The 15898-nt window shown below is 45.3% G+C and overlaps 1 protein-coding gene across 1 annotated transcript in view; it reads right to left on the minus strand.

The window, feature by feature from the left end:
- Positions 1-1047: 1047 nt before the first annotated feature.
- Positions 1048-15898, minus strand: part of GGA2 (golgi associated, gamma adaptin ear containing, ARF binding protein 2) — a 30748-nt gene continuing 15897 nt past the window's right edge. Inside the window, exons 7-17 of the mRNA XM_040266605.1 lie at positions 15272-15352; positions 14467-14604; positions 13526-13607; positions 11498-11623; positions 10649-10768; positions 10327-10355; positions 9784-9917; positions 8214-8371; positions 4115-4284; positions 2628-2738; positions 1048-2139 (exon numbers count right to left, since the gene is read on the minus strand). Of these exons, the coding sequence (XP_040122539.1) occupies positions 2029-2139; positions 2628-2738; positions 4115-4284; positions 8214-8371; positions 9784-9917; positions 10327-10355; positions 10649-10768; positions 11498-11623; positions 13526-13607; positions 14467-14604; positions 15272-15352 (1260 nt within the window). The 3' untranslated portion in view covers positions 1048-2028. The remainder of the gene's footprint in view (positions 2140-2627; positions 2739-4114; positions 4285-8213; positions 8372-9783; positions 9918-10326; positions 10356-10648; positions 10769-11497; positions 11624-13525; positions 13608-14466; positions 14605-15271; positions 15353-15898) is intronic.

The raw sequence follows: 15898 nt of genomic DNA on the forward strand, positions 1-15898 counted from the left end.
ACAGAAGACCCACAAGGGCAGGGACCTTCTATCACTGCTTTGTCTGCAGCGCCTACAGCATGGCTGGCTCACAGCAGATAGTCGATTACTACTTGAGTGAATAAAGGATAAGGGCTATGTCTTAAGTAGTCACTGAACTTCAGAATTAGAAGGCACTGCTGGCCACTTTCAGGACACCCATCCCCCACCCCCTTGCCCTGTCCAACTCTACCCAAGCAGAGAACCACTGGCAAGCTGTCTCCTAGACAACAGATGTATGGTCACACACAGTGACTGTACCTTTTAACTATGGGATAAAGGTTTTTTCATGTGTCAGTCTCATTTACCCATTTTGGATGGAAGTTCTTCATAGCCAGGCATCGTCTTTACAATAGACACTCTAGAAGACTTTATGAAATAAACTTGAGCCTATAAAGGCTCTAAAGAATATCTGAACACAAGACTTTAGAGTCAAATGAATCTTATGAGTTATGACAAATGAAGAAATCACCCCATCACTTACCTGTTTTGAGTTTTCACATCAAGCATACCTTTTTTTTTTTTTTTACAGCTCCCATCCACAACATAGTCTTGGCAGATTTTCAGTTATATGCAGGAAGTAAAAGATAAGACTACAAAGTACCCGATTTTGTGACAAAGAGCCCCTCCAAAAGCCATGCCATTTCTGAGGTGGTCTCCTGCCCAGAAAGGTGAGCTGCTCAGATCTCATATCCTACATCGGGCCACCTCAGCCAGGCTGAGCTCTCTTCACTCATCAGGCCAAGCAGGACTTGGAAAACATGCACAAATGCCTAGCACCCAGTAGGTGCTAAGAAGTAACTGATAACAAGCCTGGAATTTTCCCTTCACACCATGACTGTAACAAAAATCCATCTCTTTCAGCTTCATTCAGATCTTCAGGGCTTCTCTTCCCTGAAGCGGTTCTTAAGGCTCCACATTCCTCAGGAAGTCTTCCTCACTTCAACAGACGAGCGATCCCTTCAGGCCTAACATCTCCAGGTCCCAACGGGCACTGCATCTCCTACTTACTCAAAACTCCACAACGTATATTTGTTACACAGGTATTTATTCAATAATGACTTTCTAGATTTAGTCACCACTTGAATCATTGCTAAACTCTTTTCGTATCTCATTTGCATCACAGTTCTTCACCGTGGATTGTGAAGTCAACAGGCCAGGGTGAACCTGTCAGTTATGACTTACAACGACTGGCATGGTGTCACCATCAAAGAGTTCCGGGTAAATGGTTGCAGAGAAAGAGGAGGATGGAGATGAGGGTCCTGAGGAAGGGTCCAGACAGGCTGCCCAGCCCATGGAACCTGAGGCCTGAAGAAGGCCTGGGATCTGCTTTCCCCTCTTCCCTGAAGGGTCCATCTATGGGCGATTCTAAGGCACAGTGGTAAAGGACATGACTGGCCCACCAAGCGCGGTCCTCTGGTCCAGTGGCAACCCCTCGCCTAGGACACAGTGCAACAAGCATCCCATTCAGAAGATCTTCCTGGACACATGCAAGCAGCATTTGCCAATGGAAGTGGAGACGAGGTCCCTCTTGGAAGAGAGCATCCCAGAAGACACTCCACCCCAAGAACCAACCAGGTCCCTTACGCGTCCCTGAGAATAGCAGCCTGGGAGCAACCAAGACTTTCAGAGGCTGACAAGGCACAGAGTGGATGAATGAAAAGGTAATAATACATGGAAAACAACAGTGACAACTTTGGCTTATAAAACCTCCAACCTGAGGCAGGGACATCAGTGTCCACCAACATGCAAAAAGAGACATGACCGTAGCAGACGGTTATCAGAAATGTTTTAGCATTTCCCACACTGCCTTCATCCCTCCCCCTACACACACACAAACACACACACATACACACACACACCTGCAGAATAAGTCAGAGGCTGGCATCCAGAGCCTGATGTCAGGACAGAACTCTTGGCACTCTGCACTAAATCACCATGATCAGTCCTATCTAGACAGGAAAGGAACATTGGCCTAAGCTTGAATGGCAGGATCTGTCCTGGGAGGAGTCAGGCTGCACCCAAGACTGCCAGGTCTGGAAAGTCTTTCACTTCTCCTACTTCGCTGAAAGGCTGTCCACCCTGGTTGAATGTCAGCTTATACCGTAACCGGATGGGCTCCTGGGCAAAAATAAAAGACCTTAAATTAGTGGGGAGTGACAGAGAGATGGGCCCAGAGTCAAAGCCTTTACCCACCCAGTAGTCACCAAGTAACAGTATGCATATGTTAACTCCACCCAAGTGAGGCATACCCTGGCCTCGACCCTCTGGGACTACAAACACGAGGGGAGCCAGGAAGACACCCTGGGTGTCTTCCCACACTTTAGCAGCCCTGAGGTGGAGACCAGCTAAGACGACAGGCTGGCCTCACCTTTCCAGAGGATTCCATGGAGCTAGAGAGTGTATGGACCACTCCCTTGGTCCACAGCTATGACAATCTGGACAGAGATCTTCCAATCAGCCCCAAAGGAAAACAGACTCCAGCAAGGGACATTCCACCAGCATCCCAAACAAACTAAGACCTCAATACAGTTCTCTCCACCTGCCAGGCTGCCTCCCTGGAGTTCAAGGGCCCCCATTTCCCTGCTAGCACCGGTACCAGAACGTACTTTGTGTGGATTGTCCAGCAGCAGCATCTGAGAGATCACAGCTGGAGGTGTCAAAGGACTGAAAGCAGGAAGCTTAGAGCTGGACGCCGGCTGCAGTTTCACTCTCATTGACTATCGGGGGGAGAAATGCAACATATAACTCATTCCTAACAAACTACAGCTTTAATGAGGGAGATCTGGTGAACAGGAGAGCTTGGCCTCCACCCCACCAATGGCTGAAAGGATCTGGAAGACCCTCCCACCTCACCCATACAGAAAGTGTATCTGTAGTTGTGTGGTCAAAGGTCAGCTTCTGAGAGGCAGCACATGAAGAAAGATAGCACATCCTGCACTGAATTCTAACTCTGGCTCTCACTAGGTCCGTGACTCTGGGCAAAATACTTAACCTTTCTGAACCCTGGACTGATAATTTGTAAGACAGAGGTAATGAGAGTCCATGCCCTACAAAATTACCATCAGTGTTAGAAAGTGCATGGTTTGGGGTGCCCTGGTGGCTGGGTGGTAAAGAATCCACCTGCCATTGCAGTGCCAACGCAGGGAACAACTAAGCCCGTGTGCCACAACTGCTGAGACCCAGCTCCACAAGAGAAGCCACAGTAATGAGAAGCCCCAACACTGCAGCTGGAGAGTAGACCCTGCCAGCCTGGATGGAAGGGCAGTTTAGAGGAGAATGGATACATGTATATGTATGGCTGAGCCCCTTCGCTGTTCACCTGAAACTATCACAACATTGTTAGGCTGCTATACCCCGATACAAAATAAAAAGTTAAAAAAAAGAATAATCCCCACTTGCCACAACTGGAGAAGGCCCGCATGGAGCAACAAAGACCCAGCGCAGCCATAAATAAATTACAAAATAATAATAAACTAAAAATAAATAAACCTTTAAAAAAAAAAAAAAAGAAAATGCACAGTTTTATTTTTGTCTGCCTTGAAGCCTTACTTTCAGGACAGGGCCCTTGCCCATTTCTTGTGATTCTAGTCTGGCTGTTAACCTGTGGGAACTGACTTCCCTTGAGAAAGGGATGTAATATCCTACTTGGCCAGAGTACCTCACATCCCTGAACACGAGTTACTGGCCCGAGGTATACCGGTAACATATGCAATGCCTCATGCCAGTTTATTCTGAGATAAAAAGAGTTAAGGCCCATGTAACTCTGGAGCTGCTGGCGGCCATTTCCTGCTTTGTTGGAGACTGTCTGTGAGAGAACAGGCTCCAGAAGGGAAAAACAAAGTCAAGAGGAGGGAAAGTGACAGACTCTTAAGGAACTGTTTACGAACCTACCCGAATCCAGCCATCTGTGAAGACACACATTCAGGGATCCCCAGTTAACTGAGCCAACAAAATTCCCGTTTTACCTTAATCTACTTTAAGTGAAGATTCTGACCTTTCCATCTCATAGATAATGTCTCCACAAAGGACCTGATGCTCAAAACTGACAGCCTTTATTGAAGAACTCCGGGCAGCGGGCCAGCCGCTGACTCACCTTTGGCACAGCCACTTGAAACATGATGTCCCAGACGGGCTGGGTGGCCGTGCTCATCATGGTCAACAGGAGCACCTGCACCTCGGGGTGGCCGGGAGCCCCAGTCTGAGAAAAGTGGAGCAGAATTCTGAATCCATTCCGGTCGTACACGATAAGAGGCGGCAGGCTGCCTGGCAGAGAAGGACCCAACCAAGAGGATCAGCGCTACTACAAACTCCCCTGAAGAGCAGCCACGCTTGAAAGAGACGCGCACCTGTCACCAAGTCCTCTTCTCCACTCAGCACGGCTCCTGGGCTCAACCCTCTGCACCACCATAACCCAAGTCCTCATTAGCTCCAGGGGACTCCTGTGACATTCCAAACTGATCTCTCCCCACCATCCAACCATCCATTACCGGTTTAAAAAATAACAATAAAAAATTTAGAAAATAACTTTTTTTGAGCAAGAAATGATTATGATTAAAATAGCATATGGGGACGTCCCTGGTGGTCCAGTGGCTAACAATCCCATGCTCCCAATGCAGGAGGTGTGGGTTCGATCCCTAGTCAAGAGATCTAGATCTCACATGGTGCAACTTAATCAAAAGAAAAAAGATCCTTATGCCACATGCCAAAACTAAGAACCAGAAGAGCCAAGTAAATAAATATTAAAAAATAATGTGTGAACACCACAAAAAATACAGGATATCATAAATGATGAAACAGAAAACACCTTTACTGCTCCCCAGAAATAAGCACCGCTAACATCCGGGCCTCTATCCTTCTGGTCTCTTTGTATGACTGACTATATACACATACACATCTCTTATATTTAATTTGACAAAGCAGTAAAGACAGCAGAGCTTTCCAAATTAATCAGGTATTGGAAATACTAAAGGGATTGTACTAATTTAGCTAAGAAATAATTTCAAAGTTAATTTGGGGAGAAAGATACATGAGGCTAACTATAAGAAAAGGAGGGGGGAGTAGGGCTATCTGCGTGCACAAATACTCAGATACAGACAAAACTGCAACTCAAAACAGCAACTAAAACAGACCCAAACTTGAGAATTTAACATGTCAAGAAAGTATTTTTGAAAATCATTGGCTAATTCAGTAAGTGGTAGACAAATGGCTAACCATCTGTTAAAAAACTTTAATGAAGATCCTTATCTCATGCCAAATATCACTTATCAAAATGCACATTATAAAAACATACTTTAACAATGAAACTGCCAAAGATTTAAAAGACTGAAAATATTCAGGAGGTATGGTGGTGAGGTTATGGGCAAAAGGCAACCTTTCTAGAAGGCAACTTGGTAGTGAAGGTCAAAATTTTAAAAGTCTACACCCAGCATTTCCTCTTTTAAGTATATTTCCTAATGAAATAATCAGGGAAGTTTTAAAAATGGGTCTCCATTTATTGCAACAAGTTGTTCACTGTAATGCTGTTTACAACAGTAAACAACTGGAAACAAATTATCCTTCAGAAAGAAACTGAATAAATGAATTACAGTACATGTTAGTGGCATAAGTATGAATTTATTTTTTTTAAAAATCAAGGTTTTGAAGAATTAGGGCATAAAATAATGCTGTGGCTTATAATAGTAAATAAAGCAAGATATAAAACTATATATACTATGGCACCAATTTTTTAAATATATGTACATGGATAAGATAATAAAATACATCAAGATATTAACAAAACTTTCATCTCTGGGTGGTAATGATACAGATGATTTTAATTTTCCATTCTCTTCTATTTTTTCTAAACTATATTGAACATTTTTTAATTTTTTTATCTTTCCATGTGCTTTTATTATTATTTTATATCTTATGAAAGCAATTTACCTCTTCAATCTGGATTCTTTATTTTAAAATTTTTTTTAAGTTTATTTTGTTAATATTTTATTTTTTTTAGATAAATTTATTTATTTTAATTGGAGGCTAGTTACAATACTCTAGTGGTTCTGCCATACATTGACATGAATCAGCCACGGGTGTACATGTGTTCCCCATCCTGAAACCCCCGTCCCATCTCCCACCCCATCCCATCCCTCTGGGTCATCCCAGTGTACCAGCCCCAAGCACCCTGTCTCATGCATTGAACCTGGACTGGTGATTCATTTCACATATGATAATATACATGTTTCAATGCCATTCTCCCAAATCATCCCACCCTTGCCCTCTCCCACAGAGTCCAAAAGACTGTTCTATACATCTCTGTCTCTTTTGCCGTCTCGCATGTGGAGTTATCATTACCACCTTTCTATATTCCATATATATGTGTTAGTATACTGTATTGGTGTTTTTCTTTCTGGCTTACTTCACTCTGTGTAATAGGCTCCAGTTTCATCCACATCATTAGAAATGATTCAAATGTATTCTTTTTAATGGCCGAGTAATTGTGTATATGTACCACAGCTTTCTTATCCATTCATCTGCTGATGGACATCTAGGTTGTTTCCATGTCCTGGCTATTATACACAGTGCTGCAATGAACATTGGGGTACACGTGACTCTTTCAATTCTGGTTTCCTCAGTGTGTATGCCCAGCAGTGGGATTGCTGGGTCATAAGGCAGTTCTATTTCCAGTTTTTTAAGGAATCTCCACACTGTTCTCCATAGTGGCTGTACTAGTTTGCATTCCCACCAACAGTGTAAGAGGGTTCCCTTTTCTTCACACCCTCTCCACCATTTATTGCTTGTAGACTTTTGGATAGCAGCCATTCTGACAGGTGTGAAATGGTACCTCACTGTGGTTTTGATTTGCATTTATCTGATAATGAGTGATGTTGAGCATCTTTTCATGTGTTTGTTATCCATCTGTATGTCTTCTTTGGAGAATAATTTTAGATTTATAAAAAGGGTATATGGGGAAAGAATCTAAGAAGAATGGAGCTCTCTCTCTCTCTCTCTCTCTATATATATATATATATATATATATATATCTGATCCATTTTGCTATATAGCAGAAACTAACATAATACTGTAAATCAACTATGCTGCTGCTGCTAAGTCGCTTCAGTCGTATCCAACTCTGTGCGACCCCATAGATGGCAGCCCACCAGGCTCCCCTGTCCCTGGGATTCTCCAGGCAAGAACATTGGAGTGGGTTACCATTTCCATCTCCAATGCATGAAAGTGAAAAGTGAAAGTGAAAGTGAAGTCACATGTCCGACTGGACTGCAGCCTACCAGGCTCCTCTGTCCATGGGATTTTCTAGGCAAAAGTACTGGAGTGGGTTGCCATTTCCTTCTCCATACTCCAGTAAAAATTACTTTTTAAAAAACTTACAAAAACATAAAAGAATTTCCATATACCTTTCACCTAGCTTCTATAAATACTAACATTATATATAACCACCGTACAATGATCAAAACTAGGAAATTAACACTGAACATTTACTATGGTTAAAATAAAAATTATGAACACAAAGGCACCCCACTGCTGACTTTACTTGCTCTGCCTGGCTCCAAGGTCTTCTGTAATCTGAGCTCACCACACTGAGCCACAAGGGGGGTCTGTGCCCCAGGAAGGGGCCCAGGCCCTAGACCTGAAGATTTCACATGTTTCCTGCTCATATATCAGGGTGCTGACCGCAGGGAGTTACTTACTTAGCTGGGCCTTCAGTCTCCTTCCCTTTGTAATAAAGGAGGTTAATATCTATGTTTCCTGCTTTAATGAGGATCCTTAGAAGAAGATGCTCACCAGTCAAATTCTTCCTTTCCTTCTAATTCTAGCTCTCCCGGTTTATATCAGGTCACACTGAACATTCCCTTCCTGAATTCCAAATGAAGATCATGTCCCTATGTGGACTCAAGATCCCTAATTAAATTCTGCCTGCCAATATGCTTCAGAGTCAACCCCATGACAGAAAACTAAGAAAAATATCAGCAAAGAGACCATGAAGCCACCTGCCTTATCCTTTGCCGGGAGGCAAGATTTTGAAGATTAAGGGCATGAAACGATGCTATGGCTTTTAATAGTAAACAAAGCAGGATATAAAACAGTATAAACCCCCATGTGCCTTCCCCAGTTTAGGAGCCACTCCTATCAATCCAGAGTGGATAAAACTGGGTGTCTAACAGAGAGGGAAAAAAGAGTGAAACTGTACTTACTGGGCTTAACAGACTCCAAAGGGACAAACACTTGAGCCAGAGGAGTGTTCTGGGAAGATGGGGAAGGAGCCAACGGGCCAGCCTCCCAGGACCAACCTGGAGAGGACTTGGTACCTGGTGGTACTTCCTTGGGGATACTTTTCTGTGGAATATAATTCCTGCAAAGAAATAATAAGACTGGAAAAAACTGTAGAGAAATCTGGGATTCTGATTAGACTTTCTGAAGAAAAAGGGAAAAAATAAATATAAATGTGTGTGCAGATGTGTGTATGTACATATTTTCAGGGTGTATGAGTTTAGAAAAGTAATCTAACCCATGCCTCAGTTTTCTCATCTGCAAAATGGAGACATTTTAATGTTTACCTCATAGGGTTATAAGAAGAATTAAATGAGGAAGTGTATGAAGTGTATCTGCATGCACACAATGAGAACCCAATAAATAAATGCTGTCAGGCAGTCATGTTACACTGGCCACATCATTCATATTTCATGATTTTGTCCCTTTGGAACACAAATCAAAAACACTTTTGGAAAACCTAAGTCCAGACAGAAGTGACCCACCAAAATTAGAATGTCAAGTGGTGATAAACAGCAAACTAGGAAGAAATCCGTTAGATACAAACAAGAATGACCTCCCAGCACAGCTCCATCTCCACCCCGTTCAGAGGTCTTCACCAGGGACACAGGCTCTCAGGGAGCTGTCTGGGGAAGGCAAAGTGCTCCAGCCTTGCCAGAGAAAATGGACAGGATCTATGAAAATGTGTTTACATTCATACTTAGAGCACCTCTCTTTATATAAATCTGTACTACAGAAACTCTCCAGGTGCCTCCACACTGGAAATTAATAAATATCCACAAGGGAAATGACTAAGTATACATTTTATGTATATGAATTATTATTCAACTATCAGAATGAGGCAAATTTACATAAACTGATGAAAGTGTATCAAAGATGTGTGATATAAAAAACCACATGGGGTTCCCCTCGTGGCTCAGTGGAAAAGAATCTACCTGCCTTCATGCCCTAGGGCCCATGCTCTGCAATAAGAGAAGGTACCACAAGACACCTGTGCACCGCAGCTAGAGAAAAACCAGAGCAGCAACAAAGACCTAGCATAGCCAAAAATAAAATTATTTTTAAAAAGTAAAAAAAAACCCCACAGCATAGTATAATCTGTAAATTATAACCTCACTTGTGTAAAACAAGCCACATATTACTATATGTGCAGGAAAAAAGCAAAGGAGGAGCATTCAATCTCGTCTTTAGGGAACGGTATTTAGGATTTTCTATACAATCTATTTCTCTAGCAATCAAACATTGCTGCAAACTACAGTGAAATCAGGAAAACAGAAAACCAACCTATAAAGACCAAGAACATCATCATCAGCTACCACTAATGTTACTCCTGAAACCCCTTTCCAGAGGTCCTGGCCAAAACGTGTGTTCTCCTGACTTGGGGTGGATGGGGAGTTAAAGGGGTGGCATGCAGTGCAGCCCTTCAGGGAGAGTGGCAGCCCGGCAACTGCACACAGGAACGACTCTCCTCGGCTCCCTGCCCACAAGACTCACCGAGATCCCGGAGGCGGCTGTGGGGAGAGGAGGTCCAGCAAGTTCCCTTCTGCAGAAGGGCTCTGAGTACCGCCAGCTGGCAGCGTGCTGGTGGTGGGGTTCTTCTTTTCCTGACAGCAATTCTGACCTGCAATCTGTCAAAGCAGGAATGGCTGAAGTAAGGGCAGCGTATGAATGACTGTGAGCCACGGTCACACCAGGGCACAGCTCTCCTGACCCCAAAGCCAGCGCAGAGCAGGCTAACCACGCCTCCTAGGGCAGGTGGAGAAAGGGCGAGAGGGCCTGACTCCTGAGCAGGCCTTTGGTAAGTCAGCAAGAGTCTGGATACAACGGAAGAGGGCAGGGATAGAAGAGCAAAACCACATCTCCCTCCAGGGGTTCAAGCCAGACAGTGGAAGAGAAGAGGCTTTGGACCTCCGAGTCCACAAGAGCCACCAGGCTATGCTGCCACCCTCCACCCTCCCCGGGGCAGTGCTGCCTTCAGGAAGGCAGCTTTGAGGGACCTCCCCTCTCCTCTCCAGCCCCCAGGAAGAGCCTCCTTACCTTGCTGGGAACTGGGGCATCACTGATTCCTGCAAGGAAGGAACACAGTGGAGGTGCACATCACTAACTACCTGATACAAGCCGGAGACTGATGCCACCCTTTCCAGAGCCCTCGGAAAGCCCAGACAAAGCAAATCACCGGAACTCATTCAACTCCGTCCTGGCAAATCTGCGACAGGGGACAAGGAAGACCTCTCCGAACTTCCCAGTATAACCCGATTCTTTCCAAAAACAGGCACACACTCCGCAAGGGGAATGGGCTTACTCTCTCCCTGGGAGTCAGCACCGCTCTGTGCCGGCTGGCCCCAGACACCACCCTTACCTAAGGCTGCCAGGTCCTGGTGCAGTGAAGATGGCGTCACAGCCCCAGCCTGCTCAGACCCGCTGTCCTCCAAGTCAATCAGGGGGCAGTTCTTCATGCAGCCTGTTGGATTCTGAAAGACTAGAAAACAGACAGGAAAATAAATATGAGTGACAGCTCCACTTCCCTCAGGCCTCCTCCCAATCAAAAGACATCACACGGTCCCCCCTTAGCACAGCCCTGAAGAACCTTCCACTGCCGTTGCCTGGCTTGATTCACAGCCTTGAGTGGTATCTGAAATACGAGGCAGCCGGAGGAACTGCCTTCCCATCCCTGCCATCGCAGAATCCTCTTACACTCCATCCAACCAGGACAGTAGCAGAGCGGATTGCTCCAGCTCAGAGGCCTTTGAGGTTCTGACCACAGCCTTTCAGAATCATCTCAAGTGCTTGATAAAAATTTGGGGCCCAGCTCCAGGTAATCTAGGTCCAAAAAGGTCTAAGAATCTGCATGTCAAGCACTATTTTAGACAGATTCTGATTTAGCTAGCCTGGCACTAGAACAACTGATGGTCAATCTTCTTTGGTGCGTAGCTCCCCTAAGTAAGCACTCACAAGAGGCACAATCTGCACCTGGTACCAGAACAGCCACACACTTCTGTTTACAAAGCTAGCTGCTGCCCAGCAGTCAATCCGTGATGGCACGTGGGGCAGAGGCTGGCTACATAAAACCAATTCTCAAGGGAAAGGGAAAGGAGAGTGTGTGCTCTCATTTCTATACCATAACGCAGAATGTTCTGAGGAGTCAGTTCTTTCCCAGGATTTGCAGGCTGCCCCACGACAGGGAGTGGAAGATGCTCTCTGCACATACCTCTGGACACAGGTATGTCTCCCACAGAGCTGGCCACTGTGTTCCCAAAGGTGACGCGGCCCTCCATCACCTGTTTGTACAGCAGAACTCCCTGGGTGAGGAGGTCATTTGCCTGGAGAATCTCCGCTGAAGAATGAGAGAAAAATCAGAATCCCCTGTTTAGCAACCAACATTCTCAGTCTTTTTAAAGCCATCCACAAAGCAATAACCACACAGCTCTACCACGTTCAGTATGGCCATGCCTCCTGCCCCCAGGTCATGAGATCAGGCCCCTGGCAGACCTAGTCACTCCATCGCTGAACCCCAACACCACCTTCTCAGGTTGGAGGAGGAAACACATCTTTTCACTCTCTTGGTCTGTAATGCCCAGTATGATGGCCAACACTTGAAATATGGTCCTTTCAAATGAGGAACTAAATCTTTAACTTAGTTTTAATTAAAATTTAAACTTAAAGCTTTTTTGTCAATGTGGATGCAAGTATTAAGAGATATTTCTGGGACTTTATTCAGTCATTGGAAAGTGTGTAAGGAACAATTTGGTACATGAATCTACTTTTTCACCTATAAATTTCATAAAGTCTAAATACAGATCAAGCATTCCTGATGAAAACTGGACATCCAAATTGAAATATCCAAATAAAAAATGCAGTGGATTTCAAAAATTTCAAGGGTATCTCACGGTCTGGTTTACCTGTGAGAAAATCTCTCCTGGGAGAGAGAGAATAGCAACAGGGGCCGGGGCTGTATGTAACACTGCAGGCCACTCTGCTAGGAGAAGCCTTCAAGAGCGACCAACTATTAATTTCCTGTCAATTTTTAAACTAAATGGAAGTGAACAAACAAGAGGTTGAATGTTGTATTTGGCATGTGCAACGTGTTTTAAATTTCATTCATTTTGACTTCACTGCAACCAGAGAAAATAACAGGCTTAGAATAATTACATCATTAAAAAAAAAAACCAGCAAACCAGATACCATGGGCCTCATAACATCACCTATGATGTATTCTTGTTCCTCCCCGACACACCCTCATTTGAACCTGAATCTGAACAACCTTCCTGATTCAATTTATAAGAAATCAAGAATTTCAGAAACATCAAGAACAGAGAAACATTAAACACTAAGGGAGATGCCATCAGAAAAGTGAGACCAAGAAAAAGGACACGTTTTTCATGAATGAAATTAAAAAAAAAAAAAAACAAACAAACAGGAGGCTAGCCACTGAAAGAGACTTAAATACCAAGCATGGTTTTCCTTTCTGGTTCTAATTTATAAACTTTAAAAAAGAAAAAGAAAGCGTCAGCAAGAGATGATTAGAGAGGGAAATGCCCAGGAAATCTGAACACTGATAGATTACTCCGAAATGTTTGGAATTTGCTTAAAAACAGAACCGGGAGTGTGGGGAGGGGGAGGGCAGAGGGACTGTGCAGTACAGGTAAAACACAATCAAGACTGACTGTGAGCTGGTAACTGTGATCGGAAGGTGAAGGGGACATGGAGATAGAATCCCTTTTACGTGTTTTGAGATCTTTCATAAGATAAAAAGCTTCAGCCATTTCTATACTTGTGTACAGGATTTCAGTTCTCCCACGTGCCTTTCACTCCACATTGGCCACCTCGCTGAGGCTCCCCAACCCAGCCCCTGAAGGCACTCTGGGTGTGAAACCTCCCAGACGTGCCCCTTGCAGCTGCTTCTCAGACCTCTCAGAGGTTCAGTTTTTCTGCAAGTCTTCAGGGGGAGCTGCTCTTCCTTCTACCTGCTTCACACCCAACTCACATGGTAAACCTCCACCCTTTTCTATGCTTACAGACCTGCTGCTCATTTCTTGTTCAAGCCCAGATTTCTCTGAAAATTATAAGAATCAACTCAATCAATGCCATCCCCAAGTGCAACCACTGGAACACCTAGAAGCCACCATCGAGTTTCTGTGTCAGCAGCACAGAGGAAGCCCCACGGCAGGCAGAGAGCCCCACGCGGGTCCTACACTCTGGGGTGTGCGCTGCCTACGCCTGGAGAATAAGACCGTACCGAGTGCCTCATCGTCGTTGGTGGTGTCACTCGCCAGCCGGAACAGCGTGGGCCGCAGCTTTTCACACCTCTCATACACGACCTAGAAAATAGTTTGTTACATAAAATTCTCACTAAGTGCATTATAAAAAAAGAAAGCTCTCAAGATGTGTAAATGTGGAGAAATGGGAACTCTGAAACACTGCTATCACAAACATAACATGATACAACCACTCTGGCACTTTTTAAAAAGTTGACTATACACCCAGCATATGACCTAGCAATCCCACATTGAGGCGTTTACCCAAGAGAAAATATGTTCACACAAGACGGTCCTGAACACAAATGTTCAGAGCAGCGTATTTCATAATCACCTGAAGCTGCAAGCAACCCAAATATCCATCAACAGACGAACGGATACGCATATTGTGGTACATGCACACCACAGTTTCTCCAAAGGAGAGAAGCCTAACCATCCCCCCAAAAAGGGCAGGGGTGGAATACTGCATCATTCCCATTATAAAAGAGTCTAAGAAATGTAAATTAATCAGCAGTCTTTCTCAGTCATGTCCAACTCTTTGCAGCCCCACAGACTGTAGCCTGCCAGGTTCTACTGTCTGTGGAATGTTCCAGGCAAGAATACTGGAGTGGGTTGCCACTTCCTCCTCGAGGGGATCTTCCCGACCTCGGGACGGAGCATGTGTCCCTGGCATCTCTTGCATTGGTAGGTGGAGTCTTCACCACTAGTGCCGCCTGGGAAGCCCCAAACTAACTAGAAGGGGAAACACCCATCAGTGGTTGCTTGGGAGAGAGGGAGGAACAGGAGGAGGAGAACGAGAAGTTTGAGGGGGTGAGGAACATGCTTGTTATTTTGACTGTGTGAGGGCCTCTTGAAATCTGTGCATATTCTTAGTATGTCAGTCATACTGAGTCCTTCCTGCCTTTGTTTTTGAAAAGAGTACCTGCAAGGCCGCCTGATCTGGCGGGGCCTGTCCCGGCTTGCGGTACGTGCTCAGCATCTCCTGCAGCACCTTCACGTGGCTCCGAACTTCCTCCACAGCACTGACCCTCTTGGACACCTTCTCCGATTTTTCTTGTTCCTTTCGGGAGAAAGACGATGAAGTGAGGGACAGACGCTCTGGATAAAGCTTGAATGTGCGCCGGGAGAGGCATGCTGTGCTGTGCAGAGCTCAGGGAAGCCACCGAAACACTGAGTGGGTGGAGTGTTCACTCAGCGGGCAAGAAGATGCTCAAGGTCTGGAATTCCTGGGACAGACAACGGGGAGCATGTGTCCACTATAGTACCAGCCTCCATCCCTCTGGAAAGGAAAATCCCACACCTGGATTCCCACACCAACACTGGTCACTGAGACAGAAACCGGGGTCTGTGAGATGCTTTGAGCTCTTGGACAGAAGTACTTGGAAGCACACAGAAGTTTCTGCTTCTAGGCACCACCTTGCTACCCTTCAGGGAGCTCACAGCTGTTCCCTGGTTCAGGGCTAGGCGGTTGTCTCTTCTTCCAGCTAACTGTGACCCCCACCCTCAATCACACACACACACACTGTCCCTGCTGCCAAGTTGCTTCAGTCGTGTCCGACTCTTTGCAAACCCATGGACTATAGCTCACCAGGCTCCTCTGTCCATGCATGAAACTGTCCAGGCAAGAATATTGGAGTGGGTTCCCAAGCTCTCCTCCAGGAGATCTCCCTACACTGTCCAGCCCCTGTCAAATGCTGGTTCTGCAGAACCCCCTGGAAAATGCCCACCTCCTTGACCAAATTCTTGATCAGCCGGTTTGCAGCCTGAAGATCCTCAGGATGGTTGCTTTTCAGAAGCCTTGTCAGAAGCTGGAAAGGGAACACGACTCAGTGAAACTAATTCCCTGTGTCAAGCGGCCCAGAGCAATAGCACCAGCAACAGCAGAATTACCCACCACAACAGCTCGCACATTAAATGCATTACCTTACCAAATCCTCACAATGATGCAATAATTTAACGATCATGACCATTGTGACATTCCCCATAGAACACTGGTGTTTCAACAGGGAATGGAGATGGATGTCCCAGGAGACATCCGGCCAAGTCTGGAGACACTGTCGGTGGTCACAGCTGGGGGCAGTACTGACATCCAGTGGGTAGAGGTCAGGGACATCTATACACCCCACCTCCCAGGGCATGACAGCCCCCAACAAGGAAGTTAACTGGCCCAAAATGTCAATAGTGCTGAGGCAGTCTTAGACCACATACTCTGATGTGAGAGACCTCAGGAATCTCATCCACTTTGTTCCCAATGCCTAGTGGAATGCCCGACACGTGGAGTCACTCACTCTTCGTTGGACAGATGGCAAGAAAGATGGAGAGCCATCTTTCTGAGCACCGCAGTGTCTAAGCAG

Source organism: Oryx dammah, unplaced genomic scaffold (assembly GCF_014754425.2).
Source record: "Oryx dammah isolate SB20612 unplaced genomic scaffold, SCBI_Odam_1.1 HiC_scaffold_2, whole genome shotgun sequence".
Lineage (NCBI taxonomy): Eukaryota > Metazoa > Chordata > Mammalia > Artiodactyla > Bovidae > Oryx > Oryx dammah.